Raw genomic sequence first — 26,669 nt, forward strand, 5'->3', positions numbered from 1 at the left:
AATCGACTCTTGTTCTGTTGGTCTTTCCATACCTGAAGAATAATGCAACCCATATATTTTTTTTAAATCAACTAAAAATTTAATTAAGTATAAAGTAACTTTCACATTTGTCTACAATCACAGTAAATACAGTTCTTGGCATAATGCCATGGCCTTTAAAATGTAAAGCCTCCCCACCTGCAAGACTACATATATAAATCTCCCACTATTGTTTATATAATAGTGGATTAGTTAACCAAATTAAAAGTTATACTATCTAGAATAAAATGGAAATAATTTACACATAAGATTCATATTTAAATCATCCTTATTTACAAAATACTATCCTGAGAATTATAATTCTATTAAGTTTCAATTTGAGCAAAAGTGTAATCACTGACAATAACAGTCAAAATGACTTTTGAAGAGAGCAAAAATATTGTCAGGTTTCTTGCTGTGGTTCTGGATCTTCAGTAGCAGGCTCATTTGAAGGCAGACTCAACCCTGAAGGGAACTCACTCTATCTTCAGAATGTGGGGTCGGGGGTGGGGGAAATCCAGGTCTTGGGGGAAGGTAAGGAGGAAAACCCCTCGGTGGACAGACATTTCTCATTGCAAATGGAGCACGTGGTGGACCTGGGACATCCCTTGGTGGAAAATAATCTGGAGAAGCTCCAAACATGGTTCCTGGAGGAGGTGGAGGGAAAGGAGGTCCTCTCCTCATGAACGGGCCCCTCATATCCACTGGAAACAACGGACCTCTGATTGGAGCAAGAGGTGGAGGAACAAAGCCAGGGCCAGTCGCTTCATTTCCAGCGGGGAGAGATGGATCAGGCACATTTAAATTACCAAGATTATCTTTGGTATCATTTCTACTGGATTCCATTTCTGAAGGCATTGACCCATCCATTTTATCCAAAGAAGGCATATTAAAACTTCTGAGTTCTGCTGGTCCAGAGCCTCTAGCACAATTAGAATAAAATCTGTCTTGCCTTTGTGGAGGAAGAGCTGAATCAGGATATGATTGTCCTGGTGGAGGAGACATCATCCTACGGTCCTGTTCCCATGGAGGTGACAGGAACCCAGTGTCAGAAGGAGCCCTGAGGATCGGTAAACCTATCACAGATTGATTCTCCTCTTTCCTTGGTAATCTGATGGTCCAGAGGATTCCCTGGGCCTCTTGGGCCTCTTCCTCCTCCCCTTGGAAGCAGAGGTGAGAGTCTGAGTGGACCCTCCAACAAAGTTGGAGGATAGAGAAAAGCTCTTGTTTCAGATAAAGGCCGACCCAATGGTGAGGGACCATATGAGGAATGCTCTCTGCCAAATGCTGTAATGGAACATCAAGTGCATAAGGATCTTTTTCTAAAAGCTTAATTTTAAACTCTGTTTCAGCTAATTTTTGTCTGTTGTGAGCACTTTCTTTCCTTAAATCATTGAGGTTTCTTTCAGCAGTCCGTGCTGCCAAACAATTATCATGTGCTTTTTTCTCATGGTATATAATATTCCCTTGATAAAAATGAATAGTTCTTTTAAATTCTTCTTCAAGATCTTTGGCTCGCTTTCTGCAGGTCTCCAGCTCTTCAGCGGCATGGCTGATCATTTCACCTACTTTAGAAAGTTTCTCTTTCTCTAGCTGGTTATTTTCCTCTACTATTAATTTCCTGTAGAGTTTCATTTCATTTTCTTGATATAATTCTGTCATTACCTTAAGTTTCTGTTGAAGCTTCTGATTCTCACTTTCAAAATGTGTTTTCCAACTGCAATGATGCTTGTTCCGTCTGAAGATTTTTAATATGCTCTCTAAGCTCTTCCTTGGTTTTATCAACTTCAGATAACTGAATATAAATTTGGTTTCTTTCTCCTTCTAAGGTTGTTAAAGAAGCATTTAACTTAGCAGCATGAAGCAGTTTCTTCAAAGCTCCTTTTGGAGGATTATCTAAGTAAGCACCATCTTCTGATTCACTATTCATTTCTAATTCCAACTTACCATCATCCATTAGGTCTTCTTCCAGCATAGCAGCCCGATCTTTGATCTTTAGCAAGCATTCAGTCAGAGTCTCGATTGATTTTCTTTATCATTTAGAACTTGTTCTGCATGTACTTTGGATTCTTCAAATGTTATTTTCTGTTTATTAAGTTCACTCACTTGTTCTTTCCATACTTCAGCTTCTTGCACAAGCTGTTTCTGGCTTTCCTGAAGTTGAGAATTTTCATTCAAAGCATCCTGTATTCCTATCTTCATTTGTTCTTCATTCATTTGAAATCTCTTGAAGGTCATTTTGGCTTCAGCTACTTGGGATTTAAGGGATTTTGACTCATCTTCTAGAGACTGTATCCTTTTGGAAATATCCGCCATCAACTCATCTTCTTCAGAATGTTTAGATTTCTCTTCTTTTAACTCCTTTTCTAGACATAGTATTTCATGCTCCAGTTCAGAATTGGTCCTGTTCAGCTTTTCACAGGTTGCCTCCAAACTTTGTGCTCCCGTTGCCTCCTTCACAAAGCTGGCAGCGTCTAAAGATGACTCTACTTCATAGCCTTCACACTATTTTTGAACAAGGCCAAATTTTTCAAGTAGTGTAAATTTTTCTTCAATTAGTCCAGAAAGTGCTATAGCAAGCTTTTTCTCTCTTCCCACATAGAGCCGACTCCTAACCGATAAAAAACTTCTCCACAAGAAAAAGGGAACAGTCCCATAAACGTGGCCTGATTATCTCACAAAGTGCAGCAAGAATTACTGTCCACATAGGCTTTCGTAAATTGGCCTTGCATTTCAATTAGTGCCCTGGAAGTTTTCTCTCTAATCCAATGGCACAGTCTACAAAGTTATCAGAAAACTGTATTCGAGAGGTTGAATTTTTCATAAACTTACCCAAAGAAGAAAGCCCTGGACTGTAGCTGATTATAAGTCACTTTTTGAGAAGGATCAAAGCAAAACTACAATTGTGGATGACAAAAGTTTTAAGACAGCCATAGTTAAAGGCACAGTTAACAAGGGTATTTTGTTATTCCTGTGGCATACAAGTTAACATAATAATAATAATTACTGTGACAACATATATTAATACATGTATTCATTTTAGAACTCTCATATCATCCTGGAACTTCAGGAGGCCAAGGCGGGTGGATCACCTGAGGTCAGGAGTTCAAGACCAGCCTGGCCAACATGGCAAAACCTTATCTCCACTAAAAATACAAAAATTAGCTGGGCGTGGTGATGCATGCCTATAATCCCCGCTACTTGGAAGCCTGAGGCACAAAAATCTCTTCAACCTGGGAGGCAGAGGCTGTAGTGAGCTAAGATTGTGCCACTGCACTCCAGCCTGGGCAACAGAGCAAGACCCATCTAAAAAATAAAAAAATAAATAATAAATAAATAAATAAATAAAACCCAAGGGAAGCTGAACACCACCTGAGATTGACAATGCTCCTGCATAATTCTAACATAACAAATAAGCCGAATAAACCTAACATGTCTCTCTTGAACTTCAGGGAAACTTATACCCAAAAAAGTTAGTTTGAGGTCAAAAACACTGAATTTAGAACTTGAAATTTTGCCACTGGAAAGTTTGTTAGAGATCAAAGTTTTAAGACACTTGACATCACAAAACAGGATTACAGGTCACTATAAAATAGCCATTTATTTAGCAAAAATGATAATACAAAACAGCTTACCCTTTGATAGTGAGGAGACTAAGCTTCCCAAACAATAAGCCCTAATAAAGACAGCATGAGGCCAACTAGGAGGGAGAGAACGCTCTCTTTTTCTGTAGTTTTACTCAAAAATCTCTTATCTTTTTTTTTCTGCTTTAATTATACTTTAAGTTTTAGGGTACATGTGCACCACGTGCAGGTTAGTTACATATGTATACATGTGCCACATGTGACATGTTGGTGTGCTGCACCCATTAACTCGTCATTTAACATTAGGTAGATCTCCTAATGCTATCCCTCCCCCATCCCCCCACCCCACAACAGTCCCCGGTGTGTGATGTTCCCCTTCCTGCGTCCATGTGTTCTCATTGTTCAATTCCCACCTATGAGTGAGAACATGCGGTGTTTGGTTTTTTGTCCTTGCGATAGTTTGCTGAGAACGATGGTTTCCAGCTTCATCCATGTCCCTACAAAGGACATGAACTCATCATCTTTTTATGGCTGCATAGTATTTCATAGTGTATATGTGCCACATCTTCTTAATCCAGTCTATTGTTGTTGGACATTTGGGTTGGTTCCAACTCTTTGCTATTGTGAATAGTGCCACAATAAACATATGTGTGTATGTGTCTTTATAGCAGCATGTTTTATAATCCTTTGGTTATATACCCAGTAATGGGATGGCTGGGTCAAATGGTATATCTAGTTCTAGATCCCTGAGGAATCGCCACACTGACTTCCACAATGGTCGAACTAGTTTACAGTCCCACCAACAGAGTAAAAGTGTTCCTATTTCTCCACATCCTCTCCAGCACCTGTTGTTTCCTGACTCTTTAATGATCGCCATTCTAACTGGTGTGAGATGGTATCTCACTGTGGTTTTGATTTGCATTTCTCTGATGGCTAGTGATGATGAGCATTTTTTCATGTGTCTTTTGGCTGCATAAATGTCTTACTTTGAGAAGTGTCTGTTCATATCCTTCACCCACTTTTTGATAGGGTCGTTTGTTTTTTTCTTGTAAATTTGTTTCAGTTCATTGTAGATTCTGGATATTAGCCCTTTGTCATATGAGTAGGTTGCAAAAATTTTCTCCCATTCTGTAGGTTGCCTGTTCACCCTGATGGTAGTTTCTTTTGCTGTGCAGCAGCTCTTTACTTTAATTAGATCCCATTTGTCAATTTTGGCTTTTGTTGCCATTGCTTTTGGTGTAAAATAGTCTTTTTACTCAGTTTTCATAATACCTGCCAGTCTATCATTAGAGATTCATTACTTTGGGTTTAGTATTGCCCTCTTCAGGTAGATTCTTTAGATAATATATAATCTAAATAATGAGGTAATCCATTATATGTCTACATAATGAGATTTGTTTTTATCAGACATTTTAGTATTGACAATAGGTACCATGAAAGGATAAAAGTATTTGAATTACTGCAAAATTATAGAAAGTTGAGGAAAAGATTCTAATGTATAAATGTACATGGAGTCAATGTTATGTACTTGGGTGTAAATAAGAAGATACTTTTTATAATCTGACTACTGTTTTTGATGCTGTTTAGTTAAATCTGTCACTTGATGTTTTAACTTTGCTGGAAAGAAAATGGAATTATTTGAAACCACAATTCTAGTGTGCTACTATTGTTTACTTTTCCATCAAAGGAAGTTTATATCATCCTTTATCCTGTTTATATATTTAATTACTGATTTCTTACATTTTGACACATAACACACCTTCATGGATAATTCTCACACCAAGTTAACACATACTTAGCATTGATTATTTATCAACTCTCCCTTTCTTAATTTGTTTTCTGGCCACTCTCCTATGCATAGAAAATGTCATGTAGTGAACCACTCATTGAAAATGTGAGAATGTTGTTTTATATATTATATGAATAATAACAGGTAAAATGATGGTCATTGTTAGAAACTTTATCACACTTAATAAAAACCAACATTTCCAATGTCAGTAGAAAAATCATCATGCATGTTTTTCAGGTTTTTAAGACTATCATATGAATAGTTTTTTGTTGTTGTTGTTGTTTTTTTAATGTGGAATAAAGAACTCCATCATGACGTTGTCCTACTGTCTCATTATACACATCTCTGCTGTGCTTCCATCTGTTGGATGTTAATATAAAGTCAATGGGAACCATAGGACATTCAAAATTTTTATAGGGACACATTAGGTGATAAATGGCTATCGGGATTAAAAGTAATAAAGGAATTTCTAGAAAACATCTAGATTGAAAATTATTTATAAGCAGACCTGATAGATAAATCCTTCCTCAAGTAATGACCAGTTTATATCAAAAATTGAGCTAAATGACCTTTTGTTAATAACCAGCCAAACATTAGTTCCTGCTCACCTATATACTCACCTGAAAGCACGGTGCTCACATTTCCTGAACATAAATTTCATATTATTTTCTGCTTCATCAAAAGTTTCACTTGTATTTAAATAGAATAGAGATTCAAAAGCTATCCACATAATTCAGGCAAAAATATAGTTAAGAAAATAAAGCTCAATATTCAATTGTATTTTTAAGATTAATACTAATTAATTCAACATTGATCAAGATATATTTTCTATATATACATTAGTTATAAAATTGATAACTGTATAATACTTATAATGTTATAAGAAAACTCCAGTTACTTTGTTCAACAATGAAATATGCATATCAAATCCTTTGCTCAGAGTCTGGATTAAAAAAGGAATTTCCAGTTCATTATTCTATCAATTCTCCAATCTTATTATTTCTTATTCTTCTCAGTAGTTTCCAATCTCGGTTATATATATTTTTTCTGTCTTTTCTTTATGTGCTTGCTCTTTCTTCTCTCAGTGTGAGAATTTGTGAAGTGCCCTCAAGGTACATATCCACCTTTAGATATTCAATTCAATTTCATTATGTTTGTAGATTTCACTGTAGAAATAATAAAGTCTGCAGCATGTGGTAGAACAATAAACTTTGCACCTTCTGGTGCACTCAGAGGCATAAATGTGTCTTTTTTTAATTCATCTGTCTTGAGCAGCTACAGGTTTTAATTCTAAGTTACTCATTGACATTCTAAATGTTGTGGGGTAAAGGGATGGGGTCACCGTGATATGAAACTATTTACTAAGCATCTATACTTGGAAGTGACAAAGTATATTTATATGTCATTGCTGGTGGAAAAAGTGTTCCAAGTAAAAACACATTCATCATGTCACATAAATATTTTCTCTCTGTAGTTGCCATACTCAGCCAAATGTCAAGGTATTGGTACTTGAACCTAGAATTTTAACTGTGGCAATTGTGCAACTAAAAACTTTCTGGAAGGCAAAATATCCCTAATGAATGCTTCAGGTGGAAAGCAACAACATAATTTGGCATATATAATTGCCAGACGTGACTTATTTTTATTTGCATGCAGAAACCAGTAGGAAGGAATGTCTGTATTTTGTTAGAAGTGTCATTTATGTCCAGTGACTATGTCTACAGCATTTTGTAAGCTCCAGTAGAAAAATTAGATTAATAACATGGATTCATGGAGTCAACCAACCCACTTTCTAATGGAGAGAAAAACATAGGCATGTGCTTATAGCTATATAATATGCATTAAATATAGCTGTATACATACACAGTGAGAAGAGAGAGAATTGTTTTGAACTTAACAGAGAGATTATAGTTCTGCCTTAAAAGAAAACAATGCTATGCTTGAAAGGCAAAAATTTGAGAAATTCTTTTCTGGCAAGGGGAATGTAGTATGGAAGTAAAAACTTTTGTGAAGGAGTTCTACTTCAGTACTCTGTCAGATTTCATTGGTATTCCCTTACACCTTCAAACTGTAAGGCTCATAGATAGAATTATCAGAATAGAAGGAACACTAGGAGAGAGTATAATATCATAGAACTAGGCACCTTTATCCACAAAGGACTATAAAGAGCTCTAATAGGCCGGGCACAGTGGCTCAAGCCTGTAATCCTAGCACTTTGGGAGGCCGAAGTCGGCGGATCACGAGGTCAGGAGTTCGAGACCATCCTGGCCAACACAGTGAAACCCTGTCTCTACTAAAAATACAAAAAAATTAGCAGGGCGTGGTGGCAGGCGCCTGTAGTCCCAGCTACTCGGGAGGCTGAGGCAGGAGAATGGCATGAACCTGGGAGGCGGAGCTTGCAGTGAGCCGAGATGGTGCCACTGCACTCCAGCCTGGGGGACAGAGCCAGACTCTGTCTCAAAAAAAAAAAAAAAAAAAGCTCTAATACACAAAATTTTGGATAGAAAACAAGCAGAATTTATTGTAAATTGTCTTTCAACTATGTTCTACTTCCTCATTGAGCCATATACCTTTAAAATTTTCATATGCGAAGAAAACTCAACTATGTTATAACCACGGGTTCAAAAACGAAATGGGTTGCACACCATGTTCTTCATTGTTTTTATCGTTTAATCAAGAACCAATTTGGAAAATGAGAAAAGCTTGCAGGACACATGACAAAAAGGAAAATAAGTGTGATAATCTTGATAAAGAGCTTTATTACTTTATTTCCCCCTCCCCCATCTCTAAAAAGAAATCAGAGAGTCTAGGAAGAGAATTTTGACTATGATTTGGGAAAATGGAATGGGAAATTCTTCTTCCCTTACGTGAACACTTGGCATCCATTTTCATGTCATTTTCCTATTTTTTCAGAGCAAGAGTGAGGCAATTGTGTATTGAACGCACTTCTTCAGTTCTTATGCATCTACCATATCTATTTAGATGGAATTGTAACTGTGTGTTCATAACAGTGCTATGAATTCTGGAATATAATGGAACTAGACCAAAAGGGTTTGGCCCAAAATAAGCTATCTGAAAATCTCATCATTTCAAGCATTTCTTCTGGGCAATTTTCACACATATCCCAACTGGAGAAAATAGTTCATTGGCTACAAAACAAAAATCGTGTTGCTGATCCAAATGCACAACATAATTTCCTTGATACTTAAGGGAAAACAACATTCAGTACTATGTACCTGTGGAACAGGTTCAGGAACTGATTTTTTTTATGTTTACTTGTTATCCCTTAGCCTTCTCTTCTCACCTCCTATGCTAATTCAAGGTGGAATTGATAGATAAAACTGCTTCAGCCATATGTTGATTTCATCAACAATATCAAGTTTTAATATTATGATGTATATCTGAATCCTATCCTCTATCACTTACTATGTGGTATGTCATTAACTAAATCTAACTAAAATAAGGCTTTGCCCAGCTTGTGTTATATTTGCTAACATGCAATTAAAGTAGTAGGCAATATGATTTTTCCTAAGCACTGAATAAATAAAACTGGGATAATAATACATATTGACCATATTTCATGGACTATGTAATTTTGAGAATAGCATCTAACATTAAGAAAAAAAATACTACAGCTGGAAGAAACCATGGAGGAAAACAATAAAGCATCCTGGATTTCTCATAAGTAATAATTAGAAAAATACATTATTTTTTGGCATTCATAATGTTAATTTCAACAGGATTGATGATAAGTATATGTTTTAATAAGCTTTTTATGTTCAAAAAATATATTTACAGCAAGATTGCAAAGATTGTACAGATATTTTCTGTATAACTTTCACCCAATTTCAGTTTTATTTAATGTTGTTATCTTCCACTATTGAAGTTCATTTGTCAAAACTAAGAACACAATATTAGTGCAGGTACACCTCAAAAATATTGCGGGTTCAGTTCCAACAACTCCAACAAAGGGAATATCCTAATAAAGCAAGTCACACAAATAGTTTGGCTTCCCACTGCATATAAATATGTTTACACTGTGCTGTAATCTATTAAGTATGCAATAGCATTGTGTCTAAACCAATGTGTATATCTTAATGTAAAAATAATTCATTGCTAAAAAAAGATAACAATCCTCTGAACCGTCAGCCAGTTATAATCTCTTTGCTGGTGGAAGGTCTTGCCTGAGTGTTGACGGCTGCTAGCTGATCAGTGATGATGGTTCCTGATGGCTGAGATGGCTATGGCAATTTAAAAAAAAAAGGACAACAGTGAAGTTTGCCACGCTGACTCTTCCTTTCACTAAAAGATTTCTCTGTAGCATGAGATGCTGTTTGATAGTATACTCAAACCCTGCCACTGCTTTATTAAGTAAAGTTATGTAATACTTTAAATTATTTGTTGCCATCTCTACAATGTTCACAGCGTCTTCACCAGTACTACAATCCATCTTAGCAAACCACTTTCTTGGCTTATCGCTAAGAAGCAACTCCTCATCCATTAAAGATTTAGCATGAGATTGCGGTAATTCAGCTACATCTACAGGCTCATTTCTAATTCTAGTTATCTTGCTATTACCACCACATGTGCAGCTTCTTCCTCTGCTGAAGTCTTGAAATCGTCAAATTCATCCATGGGAGTTGGAACTAACTTCTTCCAAACTCCTGTAAATGTTAATATTTTGACCTCCCCACATAAATTACAAATATTCTTAATGGCGTCTAGAATGGTGAGTTCTTCCCAGAAGGTTTTCAATTTAATTTGCTCAGATCCAGCGAGGAATCACTATCTTTTGCAGCTATAGCCTTATGAAGTGTATTTCTTAAACAATAAGACTTAAAATTCAAAATGAATCCTTGATCCATGGGCTGCAGAATGAATGTTTTGTTAGCAGGCATGAAAACAAGGTTAATCTCCATCAGAGTTCCTGAGTGACTAGGTGCATTGTCAATGAGAAGTAATATCTGCAAAATTTGTAAAGAATTTTTTTAACTGAGCAATAAGGCTTAACAGTGGGCTTAAAATATTCAGTAAACCATTGATGTTAACAGACGTGTGGTCATCCAGGCTTTGTTTTTCCATGTATAGAGCACAGGCAGAGTAGATTCAGCATAATTCTTAAGGGCCCTAAATTTTCAAAGTGGTAAATGAGCATTGCTGCATTAGCCTCTAACAAAAAGACAGTTAGCTGCCTTTCAAAGCTGTGAAGCCAGGCATTGTCTTCTTTGCTCCAGCGATGAAAGTCCTAAATGGTATCTTCTTCCAATATAAGTCTGTTTCATCTACATTGAAAATCTGTTGTTTGGTGTACCCCTTCATCAATGACCTTAACAAGATCTTCTGGATAACTTGATACAGCTACTACATGAGCACTTGATGCTTCATCTTGTACTTTAATGTGATGGAGATGGCTTCTTTAACCTCATGAACCAATCTCTGCTAGCTTCAAACTTTTCTTCTGCAGCTTCCTCACTTTACTCAGCCAATATCAAATTAAAGAGAGTAAGGGCCTTATTCTAGATTAGGGTTTGGGCTTAAGGGAATACTGTAGCCTGTCTGATCTTCTATCCAGACCCCTTAAATTTCCTCCATATAAGCTATAATAAGTTGATTTCACTTTCTTAGCATTCCTGCATTCACTTTTAACTTCCTTAAGACCTGTTTCTTTGCATTTACAACTTGGGTTACTGTTTGGCCCAAGAAGCCTTGCCTTTGGCCTATATGGACTTTTGACATGCCCTCCTCTCTAAACTTAGTCATTTTTAGGTTTTCACTTAAAGTAAAAACATGTAACTCTTCCTTTTATTTGAACACTTAGAGACCATTGTAAAGTTATTCATTGATCTAATTTCAATATTGCATTTCTCAGGGAATATGGAGGTCTGAGTAGAGGGAATATAGGGGGTATAGCCGGTCAGAAAACACACCTTTATTGTTTGCTGTTTTATAAGAGTGTCATTGCATAGTAAATTCAAAGATCGCTGATCATAGATTACCATAGCAGACATAATAATTAAATATTTAAAATATTGCCAGAATTACCAAAATGTGACGCAGAAACATGAAATGAGGACATGCTGCTGGAAAAATAGACTTGTTCAACACAAGGTTTCAACAAACCCTCAATTTGCAAAAAATGCAGTATACGCGAAAGGCAATAAAGCAAAACACAATGAATGGAGGTGTACCTGTGCTGTGCATCACTATCTACTAATTTCTAGAATTAATTCAAATTTCACCCATGAGTTTTTTTTTTTTTTTTTTTTTTTTTTTTTTTTTTTTGGCAGAGTCTCCCTCTGTTGCCCAAGCTGCAGTGCAGTGGCGTGATCTCGGCTCACTGCAAACTCTGGGTTCAAGCAACCCTCCCATCTTAGCCTTTGGAGTAGCTGGGATTACAGGCCTGCACCTTCACACCCGGCTAAATTTTGTATTTTTAGTAGAAATGGGATTTCGCCATATTGGCCAGGCTGGTCTGAAACTCCTGGACTCAAGTGACTCATTCACACTGGCCTCCCAAAGTGCTGGGATTAGAGGCTTGAGCCACCGTGCCTGGCCTCAACAGTGTTTTCTTTCTTTTTTTTTTTTCCATAGGTTATTGGGGTACAGGTGGTGTTTGGTTACATGAGTAAGTTCTTTAGTGGTAATTTGTGATATTTTGGTGCACTCATCACCTAAGCAGTATATACTGCACCCTATTTATAGCCTTTTATCCTTTGTGACCTCTCCCATCCTTCCCTCCAAGTCCCCAAAGTCCATTATATCATTCTTATGCCTTTGTGTCCTCATACCTTAGCCCCCACCTGTCAGTGAGAACATAAGATGTTTGGTTTTCCATTCCTGAATTACTTCACTTACAATAATAGTCTCCAGTCTCATCCAGGTCACTACAAATGCCATTAATTTATTCCTTTTTATGGCTGAGTAGTATTCTATCATATATATATCTCTCTCACAGTTTTTTTTATCCAGTCATTGATCAATGAGCATTTGGGTTGGTTCCACGGTTTTGCAATTGTGAATTGTGCCACTATAAACAGGCGTGTGAAAGTATCTTTCTTGTATAATGACTTTTTTTCCTCTGGGTGGATACCCAGTAGTGGGATTGCTGGATCAAATGGTAAATCCACTTTTAGTTGTTTAAGGAATCTCCACACTGTTTTCCATAGTGGTTGTACTAGTTTACATTCCCACCAGCAGTGTAGAAGTGTTCCCTGATAACCACATTCATGTCAACATCTACTGTTTTGTTGATTTTTTTATTATGGCCATTCTTGCAAGAGTAAGGTGGTATCACATTGTGGTTTTGATTTGCATTTCCCTGATCATTAGTGATGTGGAACATTTTTTCACATGTTTGTTGGCCATTTATATATTTTCTTTTGTGAATTGTCTATTAATGTCCTTAGCTCACTTTTTGATAGGATTGTTTAATTTTTTTCTTTCTGATTTATTTGAGCTCATTGTAGATTCTGGATATTAGTTCTTTGTCAGATGTAGAGATTGTGAACATTTTCTCCTGCTCTGTGGGTTGTCTGTTTACTCTGCTGACTGTTCCTTTTGCTGTGCAGAAGTTCTTTAGTTTAATTAAGTAAGTCCCAACTATTTATCTTTATTTTTATTGCATTAGCTTTTGGGCTCCTGGTCATGAAATCCTTGCCTATGCCAGTGTCTAGAAGGGCTTTTCCAATGTTATATTCCAGAATTTTTATAGTTTCAGGTCTTAGATTTAAGTCCTTAATACATCTTGAGTTGATTTTTGTATGAGGTGAGAGATGAGGATCCAGTTTCTTTCTCCTACATGTGGCTAGCCAATTATCCTAGCACCATTTGTTGGAAAGGGTGTCCCAGGCTGGGCGTGGTGACTCACACCTGTAATCCCAGCACTTTGGGAGGCCAAGGTGGGTGGATCACAAGGTCAGGAGATTGAGACCATCCTGGCTAACACCATGAAACCCCGTCTCTACTAAAAAACAAAAACAAAAACAAAAAAAAACAATTAGCTGGATGTGGTGGTGGGCACCTGTATTCCCAGCTACTCAGGAGGCTGAGGCAGGAGAACGGTGTGAACCCAGCAGGTGGAGCTTGCAGTGAGCTGAGACCATACCACTGCACTCCAGCCTGGGCAACAGAGTGAGACTCTGTTTCAAAAAAAAAGAAAATGAAAAGGATGTACCTTCCCCACTTTATATTTTTGTTGGCTTTGTTGAAGATCAGTTGGCTATAATTATTTGGGTTTATTTCTGGGCTTTCTATTCTGTTTATTGGTCTATGTGCCTATTTTTCTACCAGTAACATGCTGTTTTGACAACTATTTCCTTATAGTATAGTTTGAAATCAGGTAGTGTGATGCCTCCAGATTTGTTCTTTTTGCTTAATCTTGCTTTGGCTATACAGACACTTTTTTGGTTCCATATGAATTTTATAATTGTTTTTTCTAATTCTTTGAAGAATGATGGTGATATTTTGATGGGGATAGCCTAGAATTTGTAGATTGCTTTTGGGAGTATGGTCATTTTCACAATATTGATTCTACCCATCCATGAGCATGGGATGGGTTTCCATTTGTTTGTGTTGTCTATGATTTCTTTCAGCAGTGTCTCGTAGTTTTCTTTGCAGAGATCTTTTGCTTCCTTGGTTAGGTATATTCCTAAGTATTTAATTTATTTTTGCAGCTATTGCAAAAAGGTTGAGTTCTTGATTTGGTTCTCTACTTGGTCACTGTTGGTGTACAGAAGAGCTACTGATTTGCATACATTAATCTTGTATCCAGAAACTTTGCTGAATTCTTTGATCAGTTCTAGGAGCTTTCTGGAGGAGTCTTCAGGGTTTTTGAGATAAAAAATCATATCATCAGCAAACAGAGACAGTTTGATTTTCTCCCTACTGATTTGGATGACCTTTTTTTCTTTCTCTTGTCTGATTGCTCTGGCTAGGACTTCCAGTACTATGTTGAATAGAAGTGGTGAGAGTGGACAACCTTATCTTGTTGCAGTTCTCAGAGGGAATGCTTTCAACTTTTCCCCATTCAGTATTATGTTGGCTGTGGGTTTGTTATAGATGGCTTTTATGACATTGAGGTATGTCCCTTGTATGCTGATTTTGCTGAGAGTTTTAATCATAAAGGATGCTGGATTCTGTTGAATGCTTTTTCTGCATCTATTGAGATCATCATGTGATTTTTGTTTTTAAATCTGTTTATGTGGTGTATGGCATTTATTGACTTGCATATGTTAAACCACCCCTGCATCCTTGGTATGAAAACCACTTGATCATTGTGAATTATCTTTTTGATATGTTGTTGGATTTGGTTAGCTAGTATTTTGTTAAGGATTTTAGCATCTATGTTCATCAGGGATATTGGTCTGTAGTTTTCTTTTTTGGTTATGTCCTGTCCTGGTTTTGGTAATAGGGTGATGCTGGCTTCACAGAATGAAGGGAGGGTTCCTTCTTTCTCTATCTTGTGGAATAGTGTGAATAGGATTGGTACCAATTCTTCTTCTAATGTCTGGTAGAATTCTGCTGTGAATCCATCTGGTCCTGGACTTTCTGTTGTTGGCAATTTTTTAATTACCATTTCAATCTTGCTGCTTGTTATTGGTTTGTTCAGGGTATCTAATTATTTCTGATTTAAGCTAGGAGGGTTGTATTTTTCCAGGAATGTATCCATCACTTCTAGGTTTTCTAGTGTTCATAGTATCCTTAAATGATCTTTTGTATTTCTGTGGTGTTGGTTGTAATGTCTCCCATTTTGTTTCTTATTGAGATTATTTGGATTTCCTCTCTTCTTTTCTTGATTAGTCTCACTAATGGTCTATCAATTTTATTTATCTTTTCAGAGAACCAGCTTTTCGTTTCATTTATCTTTTGTATTTTTTTGTTTCAATTTCATTTAGTTCTACTCTGATCTTGGTTACTTCCTTTCTTCTGCTGTGTTTGGGTTTGGTTTGTTCTTGTTTCTCTAGTTCATGGAGGTATGACCTTAGATTGTTTGTTTGTATTCTTTCAGTATTTTTGATGTAGGCATTTGAACTTTCCACTTAGCACAGCCTTTGCTGTATCCCAGAGGTTTTGATAGGTTGTGTCATTACTGTTGTTCAGTTCAAAGAATTTTTTAATTTCCATTTTGATCTTGTTTTTGACTCAGTGATCATTCAGGAGCAGTTTATTTAGTTTCCATGTATTTTCTTTTTTTTTTTTTTTTTTTTTTTGAGATGGAGTCTAGCTCTGTCGCCCAGGCTGGAGTGCAGTGGTGCAATCTCGGCTCACTGCAAGCTCTGCCTCCCGGGTTCATGCCATTCTCCTGCCTCAGCCTCTCTGAGTAGCTGGGACTACAGGCGCCCGCCACCACGCCCGGCTAATTTTTTTTGTATTTTTAGTAGAGACGGGGTTTCACCGTGGTCTCGATCTCCTGACTTCGTGATCCACCCACCTCGGCCTCCCAAAGTGCTGGGATTACAAGCGTGGGCCACTGCGCCTGGCCTTCCATGTATTTTCATGGTTTTGAAGGTTCCTTTTGGAGTTGATTTCCAGTTTTATTTCACTGTGGTCTGAGAGACTGCTTGATATAATTTCAGTTTTCTTAAATTTATTGAGGCTTGTTTTGTGGCCTATTATAGGGTCTATCTTGGAAAAAGTTCCATGCACTGTTGAGTAGAATGTGTATTCTGTGGTTGTTGGATGGAATGTTCTGTATATATCTGTTAAGTCCATTTGTTCCAAGGTGTAGTTTAAGTACGTTGTTTCTTTGTTGACTTTCTGTCTCAATGACCTGTCTAGTGCTGACAGTGGAGTATTGATGTTCCCCACTATCATTGTGTTGCTGTCTGTCTCATTTCTTGGTCTATTAGTAAATGTTTTATAAATATGGGAGCTCCAGCGTTAGGTGTATATATGTTTAGGATTGTGATATTTTCCTGTTGGAAAAGGCCTTTTACCATTATATAATGTCCTTCTTTGTCCCTTTTACTGCTGTTGCTTTAAAGTTTGTTTTGTCTGATATTAGAATAGCTACTCCAGCTCACTTTTGGTGTCCATTTGCATGAAATGCCTGTTTCTACCCCTTTACTTCAAGTTTATGTGAGTCCTTATGTGTTAGGCAAGTCTCTTGAAGACAGCAAATAGTCAGTTAGTGAATTCTTATCCTTTCTGTGGTTCTGTATCTTTTAAGTGGAGCATTTAGGCCATTTACATTCAGTGTTAATATTGGTCTTTGAATTAATTCCATCCAACAAGGACAAAGAGAAAGAATAAGAAAATATTAACAAAGCCTCCAAGAAGTCTGGGATTGTGTTAAACTACCAAACCAAGGAATAATCAGCATTCCTGAGGAAGAAGAGGAATCTAAAAGTTTGGAAAACATATCTGGGGGAATAATCGAGGAAACCTTCCCCAGCCTTGCTAGAGACCTAGACATCTAAATACAAGAAGCACAAAGAACACCTGGGAAACTCATTGCAAAAATATCATTAGCTAGGCACACTGTCATCAGATTATCTAAAGTTAAGACAAAGGAAATAATCTTAAGAGCTGTGAGACAAAAGCACCAGGTAATCTGTAAAGGAAAGCCTAACAGATTAACAGCAGATTTCTCAGCAGAAACCCTACAAGCTAGAAGGGATTGGGGCCCTACTTTCAGCCTCCTCAAACAAAACAATTATCAGCTGAGAATTTAGTACCCAGCAAAATTAAGCATAATATATGAAGGAAAGAGTCTTTCTCAGACAATCAAATGCTGAGAAAATTTGCCACTTCCAAGCCACCACTACAAGAACTGCTGAAAGGAGCTCTAAATCTTGAAACTAATTCTGAAAACACATCAAAACAGAACCTTGTTAAAGCATAGATTTCACAAGACCTATAAAACAAAAATACAATTTAAAAAGCAAAAATGAAAAATGAAAAACAAGGTGTACAGGCAACAAATAGCATAATGAATGGAATGGTACCTCATATCTCATCAGTGTTTTCAATAATGTCCTCTCCCTTTTCCAACATCCAATCCAGGATACCATGTTGCATTTAATCATCATGTCTCTTTAGACTCCTCTGGTCTGTGAGAGTTTCTCACTCTTTCCTTGTTATTTAAATGTCCTTTAGAGTTTTGAAGAGTACTCGTCAAATATTTTGCAGAATAGCTTTCATATTTGGTTTGTCTAATGTTCTTTCATTCTACTAAGGTTTCCAGTTTTTATGAAGACTACCATAGAGATGAACTCCCTTTCTCATCACATAATATCATGACATCAACATGAGATCATTAGTGATACAACTTTGACCACTAGATAAATGAGTATCTGCCAAACTTCTTCATTGTGAAGATACTACTTTTTCCTATTCTGTTGTTTGGGAGTGAGTATCTAAGTCTGGCCAACAGTCAAGGAGGGGGCAGGTAGTGTCTCTATTCACTTCCTAGAGGGGAGAATGTCTACATATTATTTGGAATTTTTCTGTAATAAAGAAGATTTTCTGTATTTGTCTGTTCGTTTATTTTTTACATTGGTACGAAGTTGTGGATATTTATTTTATACTTTGAGTTATAAAGCAATACTAGGCAATTGATTAAATTATTCCAGGTTTGGCAATTGGAAGCTCTTTCTGAATAGCTCCTGTGTATCTTGTACATGTCATCATTGCTTTATTTTTAAACAATTTTTTTTAACTTTTTGGTTGCTCCATACTCATCTTATCTTCTCCCTGTCCCAGCAAGAATTAGCCATTCTCCATGGACTCCTGGCTCCTTTGGTCAACACATATTTAACAATTAATTTATCTAAAAATGTATTAAAACATAAAAGCATGTTTTTCTAGATTTATGCAAATGAATACCTATCACCTTATATTTATGTAGCATTGACTCACAAATTATTTAACTATTTGCCTACCTTCTCAAAGTGGTTACAACAGCTATATTTCTAGATTTATTTTAACTACTTCTACCTCTTTAGATCTTGATAATTGAGAACTGGTACAACAGCTTTACTCTTCAGTTGTGAAGCTAAGTTTCTATTTAAACCTAATATTCTTTGTCATTTCACTTTCTAAACATAGCTCTCTCAGGTGGCTTATTGGAAAGACATTATTTCTGCAAATATTTTTGTTTCCATAACCTTTTAGGACAAACATACAATAAAGGCACATGAAATCGTTTCATGATTAATGCATGTTCTCTGGCCTCAATATTTGATGGCAGAGATGAAAATCCTGCCTCATGATTGGCTGTCAATGCTCATTATCACTCAGGCTATTTCTCTTGCATTTCATTTCAGGAATGTGCAACAGGAAGTCAAAAACAATGCATGCATATGATTTATGCAGATTAGCTACAGAGAGTTCAGTGAAAAGCCTCACACTCTAGAAATTAATGTTCACACTAACATTTAAAATTTTCTTTCTGATGAAGAAAGCACTGTAACTATACTACATTATTAAATTCACATTTTATGAAATATCAAGAATCTCTTTTGTCAATATTACTAATCTTCTAAGTAAATATACCGTGTGTTTTTCTCACAGCAGTAGGCGTTTTTAAGCCAGTATTTCTTTATGTCCATAGAAAGTTTTATTTAGTTCATTTTAGAAATGATAAAGATAAGGTTATAATGGTTAATTATATGTTACTGCCAAATACATTTTTTTAAACATTATAAACTCATCTCAAAGCATTTACAATGCTAAACAAAATGGAAACATGCACATCTATCTCATACAATATATGAATACCAAAAAATCTATTATATTTTTTCATGTCTCATAGTACACATATAGCTTTCAATCACAAGCATTAGTGTCCATATGTGCCAGTGAAAATGCTGGTTTGTGGCATTTTAAAATAAAATTTATTTTTTAGGAAATAGTAAAAGTATACTTGGAAAAAATAAATCTTGGAAGAAAAATGCACACTGCCATACAATTCTGCAAATAATTTAGGAGGTAAGGGTACATGAATTTTTAATACAATCCATTGACCCCCACTTGGAGAACTACTGATACAAGTGTCTTCATGAACAGCTCTTTTTCTCCTCTAAGTTCCTCTTAAACAATATCAAAGCAAAGTGTTATATAAAAATCAACATTCCCAACATGTCTGATTTCACAAAGCTATGGGATTTATCTGATATACAGTAGCGACAGATGTCAGCAAGATGGCATAATAGAACTTTCCATTGCCCATCCTTCCCCTACAGAAACGTCAATTTAGACAACAATCAGCACACTAAAACACTGTGTGAAAGATCAAATAATTGGTTGTAGCACAATAATAAAAGATAGGTGCATAGAAAGAGCAGTTTTACATTACTGATGTTTTACTCTTCCTTGAACCTCAGTCAGCACAGGTTGTAGAGATTGTAGGCCCAGCATGGTGGCGTATGCCTGTAATGCCAGCACTATGGGAAGTAGAGACAGGAAGAACGCTTGAGCTCAGGATTTCAAGACCAGCCTGGGCATCATGGCAAAACCCCATCTCTATAGAAGTAAAGAAAAGAAAAAAGAAAGAAAGGAAAGGAAAGAAAGGAAAGGAAAGGAAAGGAAAGGAAAGGAAAGGAAAGGAAAGGAATGGAATTTAAATGTGGGGGGTGGAGTAAAAGTCTAGAAGATTTTTTGTGTTCTGAAAATTAATTTATCAGCTTAAAATAGACTGTTACAACTGTAAGATATTTTATGTAATCATTATACAAAATAAACTATGTCAAAAACTGTAATATAAAGAAGGTCGTTCTATAATGATAAGGGGATTAATTCATCAAAAGAATGTAACGATTGTAAATATATATGCACTCAACATTGGAGCAGCTAAATAAATAAAGCAAAGATAATATACAGCAGATTGAAACTGCCTCCATACTGACTCCCAGAAACTTTTGAAAACTTGTAGGAACACTGTAACTTGTATGGCTTCACAATTACTAGGCTGCTGAAAACCTCCCATAAGGTTGTGTGTTAGTGTGTTTTGTCTATAAAACTGGGATCCATTCCTTGCTCAATGAAGGATATTTTTAATGTACAAGATTCAGGGTCAAATAAACCTAAACAGGACCACCCACTGGCCAAAACTCTGACCTACCTGTTTTGACTTAATGTTGTAATTCAGAGGTGTGAAAGGTAGAGGGGAAAGAATATGTTTGCAGAAAATTACCAATAGGCAAAACATTCTTTTGAGTCCATTGTCTTTTTCCTAAAAGTTGGCATATGACAACTTGCCTACATGAGTTGATTAACTTTGGGAGGTGTATAAGTAGCTTATTTATTTATTTATCGAGACAGAGTCTCACTCTGTCTCCCAGGATGGAGCGCAGTGGCACCATCTTGGCTCACTACAACCCCCACTTCCCAGGTTCAAAGGATTCTCATGGCTCAACCTTCTGAGTAGCTGAGATTACAAGTATGCACCACTAGGCCAGGCTAATTTTTTTGTAATTTTTTTTTAGTAGAGATGGGGTTTGGCCACGTTGGCCAGGCTGGTCTCAAAACTCCTGACTTCAAGTGATCTGCCTACCCTGGCCTCTCAAAATGCTGGTGAGAGATGACAGCGTGCTGGCAGCCCTCGCTTGCTCTTGTCACCTCCTCAGCCTCGGCGCCCATGCTGGCCACGCTTGAGGAGCCCTTCAGCCCGCCGCTGCACTGTGGGAGCCCCTCTCTCAGCTGGCCGAGGCCGGAGCCGGCTCCCTCTGCTTGCAGGGAGGTGTGGAGGGAAAGGCACAGGAGGGAACCGGGGATGCGCATGGCGCTCGCAGCCAGCACGAGTTCCAGGTGGGCGTGGGCTCAGCAGGCCCCACACTGGGAGCAGCCAGCCAGAGCCACCAGCCCTGGGCAGTGAGGGGCTGAGCACCCAGGCCAGCAGCTACAGAGAGTGCGCCGGGTCCCCCGGCACTGCCAGCCCGCCCATGCTGCACTTGAATTCTCAGCTGCCTCCCAGTGGGGCAGGGCTCAGGACCTGCACCCCGCCATGCCCAAGCCCCCCACCCCAGTCCCGGTGGGCTCCTGCACAGCCCAAGCCTCCTGGATGAGCACCACCCCCTGCTCCACATAGCCTGGTCCCGTTGACTGCCCAAGGGCTAAAAAGTGCAGGTGCACAGGGCAGGACTGGTGGGCAGCTCTGCCTGTGGCACCCTGTGCGTGATCCACTAGGTGAAGCCAGCTGGGCTCCTGAGTCCAGTGGGGACTTGGAGAACTTTTATGTCTAGCTGGAGGATTGTATACACACCAATCAGCACTCTGTGTCTAGCTCAAGGTTTGTAAATGCACCAATCAGTGCTCTGTGTCTAGCCAATCTAGTGGGGACTTGGAGAACTTTTGTGTCTAGCTCAGGGATTGTAAATGCACCAAACAGCACCTGGTCAAAACAGACCAATCAGCTCTCTGTAAAACAGACCAATCAGCTCTCTGTAAAACAGACCAATCAGCTCACTGTAAAATGGACCAATCAGCAGGATATGGGTGGGGCCAGATAAGGGAATAAAAGCAGGCTGCCCAAGCCAGCAATGGCAACTTGCTTGGGTTGCCTTGCACACTGTGGAAGCTTTGTTCCTTTGCTCTTTGCAATAAATCTTGCTGCTGCTCACTGTTTGGGTCTGCACTGCATTTACAAGCTGTAACAGTCACTGCGCAGGTTTGCAGCTTCACTCCTGAGGCCAGCGAGACCACGAACCCACCAGAAGGAAGAAACTCCGAACACGTCCGAACATCGGAAGGAACAAACTCCAGACACACCACCTTTAAGAATCGTAGCACTCACCACAAGGGTCTGTGGCTTCATTCTTGAAGTCAGTGAGACCAAGAACCCACCAATTCCGGACACACTGGGATTACAGACATGAGCCACCACACCTAGCCAACAGCGTGTATTTTTTTTTTCTTTTTTTTTTTTTTGAGATGTCTCACACTATGGTCCGGGCTGGAGTGAAGTGGTGTAATCTCAGCTTACTGCAAGCTCCCCCTCCCAGTTTCAAGCCATTCTCTTGCCTCAGCCTGCCGAGTAGCTGGGACTACAGGTGCCCACCACCACGCCGGCTAATTTTTTGTATTTTTAGTAGAGACGGGGTCTCACCATGTTAGCCAGGCTGGTCTCGATCTCCTGACCTCGTGATCTGCCCACCTTGGCCTTCCAAAGTGCTGGGATTACAGGTATGAGCCATCATGCCTGGCCAACAGCGTGTATTTTTAATGTTGTCTATTTTTCCCTATACTCATTTGGGGTGGTGAAAATAACAAAATCCATGGCAAATGAAGACATATCCCCTGAGTAAACATTGTACTGAGCAGATTAGCTGATTTAAAATAGAATCTAGGGAATAAGCATCCAGCACATGCTACACATGATTTTTGCCAAAGACCAAGGATTAGAAAGACAGTTTTATCCTGTTCCTGGGTACAAACTTTATAGATGAGAATTAATGGAGCTAATAAGCCTCAATCATTCTTAGTGGGACAAGCACTCCTAGGGTCTCGGATAGAGAGCTGGTTTCTAGGCAACCAGTCCCACCTGTAATGTATTCTTGGGGTTAAGTACACTTTTCCAGATATTGGTACCCCTGGAGTCTATGGTGTATGTGTATGTGTTTGAGAATCATCAAGATATGTCATAACCACTTTCATTTTTCCAGTAATGAAATGCTTTATAAATACTCTCATCCTTTGAAGTACCTGAACAGTCTGTTCTGCTATTAAAACAATTGAGAAAAAACAAAGTTAAAAAAAAAGGGGGGAGAAATAGAAATAGGAAGAACTAATTAGAAATTTCAAAGTAACCAGGCACACTTTCAAAATAGGAAATTTAAGAAACAGCATCTGAACAAGGGAGATATTTCAAGTCTTAGAAAATAGCTACCATTTTAGAAGAAGGAAACCCAGAGTGAACCCAAACCTCTTTTCAAACTCCCGTTAACCCCAGGGAACTGGTGGGTGAAGTAAAGTTCCTGGCCTCCTACCAGGATTCCCAACATGAAGTTTAATTTCCATATGAAAGAATTTTATATTATCCTTTGTGCTCTGACTTCAAGTTTTGGGTGAACACAGTCTTTATGTCATTCTTAATATTAGCTGACATGTTCTTCATGTACCTAACAGCCACTGCATTAGCAGAAACCTTGATTGAACTGTAAATGATCTTTTATAGCTCTTTACTCCACAGGTTATAACTAATGCAGCAACTCCATAGAATATGAGCTCTTGATTTTAAATAGCCGTTCCCACAGAAAAGTCTAGATTTTTAAAAGCCAACAGCAGCTTTAGACACACAGAGGGAATATCTAGCCTGCATCAGAGGATAAAGTGGACTTGGAGGTCAAAGAGTGATTAGATAAGTTGGTCATCTTGAGCAATGGCATATTTAATTACCATTTTTATACTCTCCTGAGAAGCATTGGAAAATGAATAAATGTCTATTTTAGAACATTCTTACCATTTAGATGGTCAAAATATTTACATGTCTTATAAAATAACAGAAGAGATATTTGACTTGAAATATATGAATGTATACAACAAAGAAACTAGGCTTTGTTTGCATAATTAAGCTTATTTAAAAGTTTTCTCAAATATTAATCATCTTGAGCATTTTTAAACTAAATATTTTTAAAGATTAGATATAGGTAGATTGTTCATTTCCCATAACTATACTTTAAAAATGCACATGCTTTTTCTTCAGTGAACAAGTTAAATATCTCTCTCTCTCTTTCTGTCTCTCTCTCACACGCATACACATTTCAAAGAAATTCTTAAGCAGTTGCATCTGCCTTTATTTCCCTGTCATTAACTTCTAACAATTTCCCAAGTCAAGAATAATCTGTTGTACAGGCTTTTCTCAAAAGCTGGAAGGTTTTTTTTTTTTCTTAACTGTGCAGAGACACAACAGGGTTCTCTATTATTAAGCAACTCATGGAGGATATTAATGAATGCGAAGTGTTGAACAGATGCCATCAAACAAAGTGACCAGAAAGCAAGAAACAATAGAAATGAGGGAAGGAAAGTAGCCAAGGACAATACTTACTTAGATAAAAGAGAGGCTAAAAGTCACAGCCAGGAGAACAGATGAGTAGGCAGAGAAAGAAACAAATGAGCAATAATACAAAAAACACACTTGCCACAGAGGCATGCCTGAGATAATGGCGGCCAGCTGTATATTTTGAAGACACAACAGGAGGAGAATTTTACATAAAACTTTGAAACAGTTTCAAAATGATAGCTGTAAGAACAGAAATAGGTTTATTATTATCATTATCACCAATAATAAACATTTAAGGAAGACATATTATACATTGGACGCTGTGTTAATTATGGTTTTAAAATTCATTTGTCTCCACCTAGCTCGACAATAATGCGTGGTGCAGCCTCCCAAACCACAGTGAATTGCATCCTAATTTAGGATGTCTAGCAGGAAAGAAAAAGCAGTCCCTAGCTCAGATTGAAACAGCAGCAAAATTCCCATTTCACAAGCAGTGATTATGTGTATTTGAAAACACTTTGGTGAAACTCAAGAGGAAATGGACTTCCATCATTAGAAGCATATAATTATAAATTGAATAAACCCTTTATAAAGAAGTAACAGAGATATAATAATAATAGCAATGTTAGTAATAATAAAAGTTTCCATTTTCAAATTTTAAGTATTGTAATTAGAGCAGTTGAACTTTAAGAACCTTACAAACTTGGAAATCTAATTCTAATCATGTGTTCACTTTGGTGAAGAAAACTTGTATAATTTTGTAAATACCATTAAGTGACAAGCCTTCTAATGGATAATTTACATACATTTCATTATTTAGTCTACAGCAATACCTCTTCTAGTTAGACATTTTCTATCTCCATTTCACCAAAGGAGAAATGGAGGCTCAGAAAAACCAAATTAGTTGCCCAGGGGCATGCAATAGCAATTGCCAGATCCAGGTACCTAATCTTTTGTGGCATATTTAGTCCCTGGCATAGTGTTATGCCCTCCATAGGTGAGTGTTTGTCCTTCTGGCTTTTGTATATTATTCTTTCTATTGATAAACCTTCAGATTTTTGAAATGCTTTTAGTTCCTTTACAAGCTTATACTTTAGGAACATTAGTTCATTTGGTGTTAAGGAGCGCAAGTTTACTCATACGTGTTAACTTGTTAAAAATTGTCCCTGGAGGCCGGGAGCGGTGGCTCACGCTTGTAATCCCAGCACTTTGGGAGGCCGAGGAGGGCGGATCACGAGGTCAGGAGATCGAGACCACGGTGAAACCCCGTCTCTACTAAAAATACAAAAAATTAGCCGGGCGTGGTGGCGGGCGCCTGTAGTCCCAGCTACTCAGAGAGGCTGAGGCAGGAGAATGGCGTGAACTCGGGAGGCGGAGCTAGCAGTGAGCCGAGATCGCGCCACTGCACTCCAGCCTGGGTGACAGAGCGAGACTCCGTCTCAAAAAAAAAAAAAAATCTTCTTGGGAGGCCGAGGCAGGTGGATCACGAAGGCAGGAGTTTGAGACCAGCCTGGCCAATATGGTGAAACCCCGTCTGTACTAAAAATACAAAAACTAGCTGGGTGTGGTGGTGCGTGCTGTAGTCCCAACTACTCAGGAGGTGGAGGCAGAAAAATCACTGGAACCCTGGAGGTGGAGGTTGCAGTGAGCAGAGATGCAGAAATAGTGCCATTACACTCCAGCCTGGGTGACAGAGCAAGACTCTGTCTCAAAAAAAAAAAAAAAAAAAAAAAATTCTCCTTCAATTTACAGAGTCTGCAGGTTTCTGTCTTGTTTCTTGTACAATTAGTATTCTAGCTAAATTTAATCACATCCCCCTTAATCGGCTAAGTTCTCCAGGACATTCAATATGATTTTCTGGAAAGGATGTGTTTGTACAATTACTTTCCCACAGATTGAAATATTTACGTTTTATAGTTTCCAATTAACATCTGTACATGAACATCATTGTTCCTTCTATGTTCACTATTTCTATTGCTTTACTACCTCAAAAAGAAAAGGCAGAGAATATGGTACAATATATGTGAGAAGTTTTGGAAATTGACTTCAATCATTGCTGCATACCAGGAAGTTTTTTCTAACGGTTTAACACGATAGGATCAGAGGGTGCAAGTGAAGTGATTACCTCATTTGGGATTATCTGGTGAGAGCCATAGACTATTTTGTAGCAACCTCTTATTCTGTACTCTTTAATGGCAAAATCTTGTTTATCAAGAAGTGCTCTGTGAACAGCTGCAAACAATTTGCCTTTATTGATTTTCCTGCTAAGTCTGACTGACTGCTTCACCCTGGCTCCACAGTGCCTCATAGGGACCACGCCCCCTTTCCTAAGGCTTCTCAT

General features: G+C 37.9%; 1 protein-coding gene across 1 annotated transcript; it reads right to left on the reverse strand.

Moving 5' to 3' along the window:
- Positions 1–410: 410 nt before the first annotated feature.
- Positions 411–26,669, reverse strand: LOC129463743 (cTAGE family member 2-like). Its single transcript, XM_055244448.2, is given in 14 exon segments — positions 411–498; positions 501–1,081; positions 1,083–1,311; positions 1,314–1,726; positions 1,728–2,043; positions 2,046–2,684; positions 3,483–3,538; positions 6,012–6,111; positions 6,609–6,666; positions 9,576–9,632; positions 9,970–10,112; positions 10,678–10,782; positions 21,065–21,443; positions 26,454–26,669. Coding segments are annotated over 14 exon segments (3,369 nt in total). The 3' UTR covers positions 411–421.

The sequence above is a fragment of the Symphalangus syndactylus genome, chromosome 15 (genome assembly GCF_028878055.3).
Source record: "Symphalangus syndactylus isolate Jambi chromosome 15, NHGRI_mSymSyn1-v2.1_pri, whole genome shotgun sequence".
NCBI lineage: Eukaryota > Metazoa > Chordata > Mammalia > Primates > Hylobatidae > Symphalangus > Symphalangus syndactylus.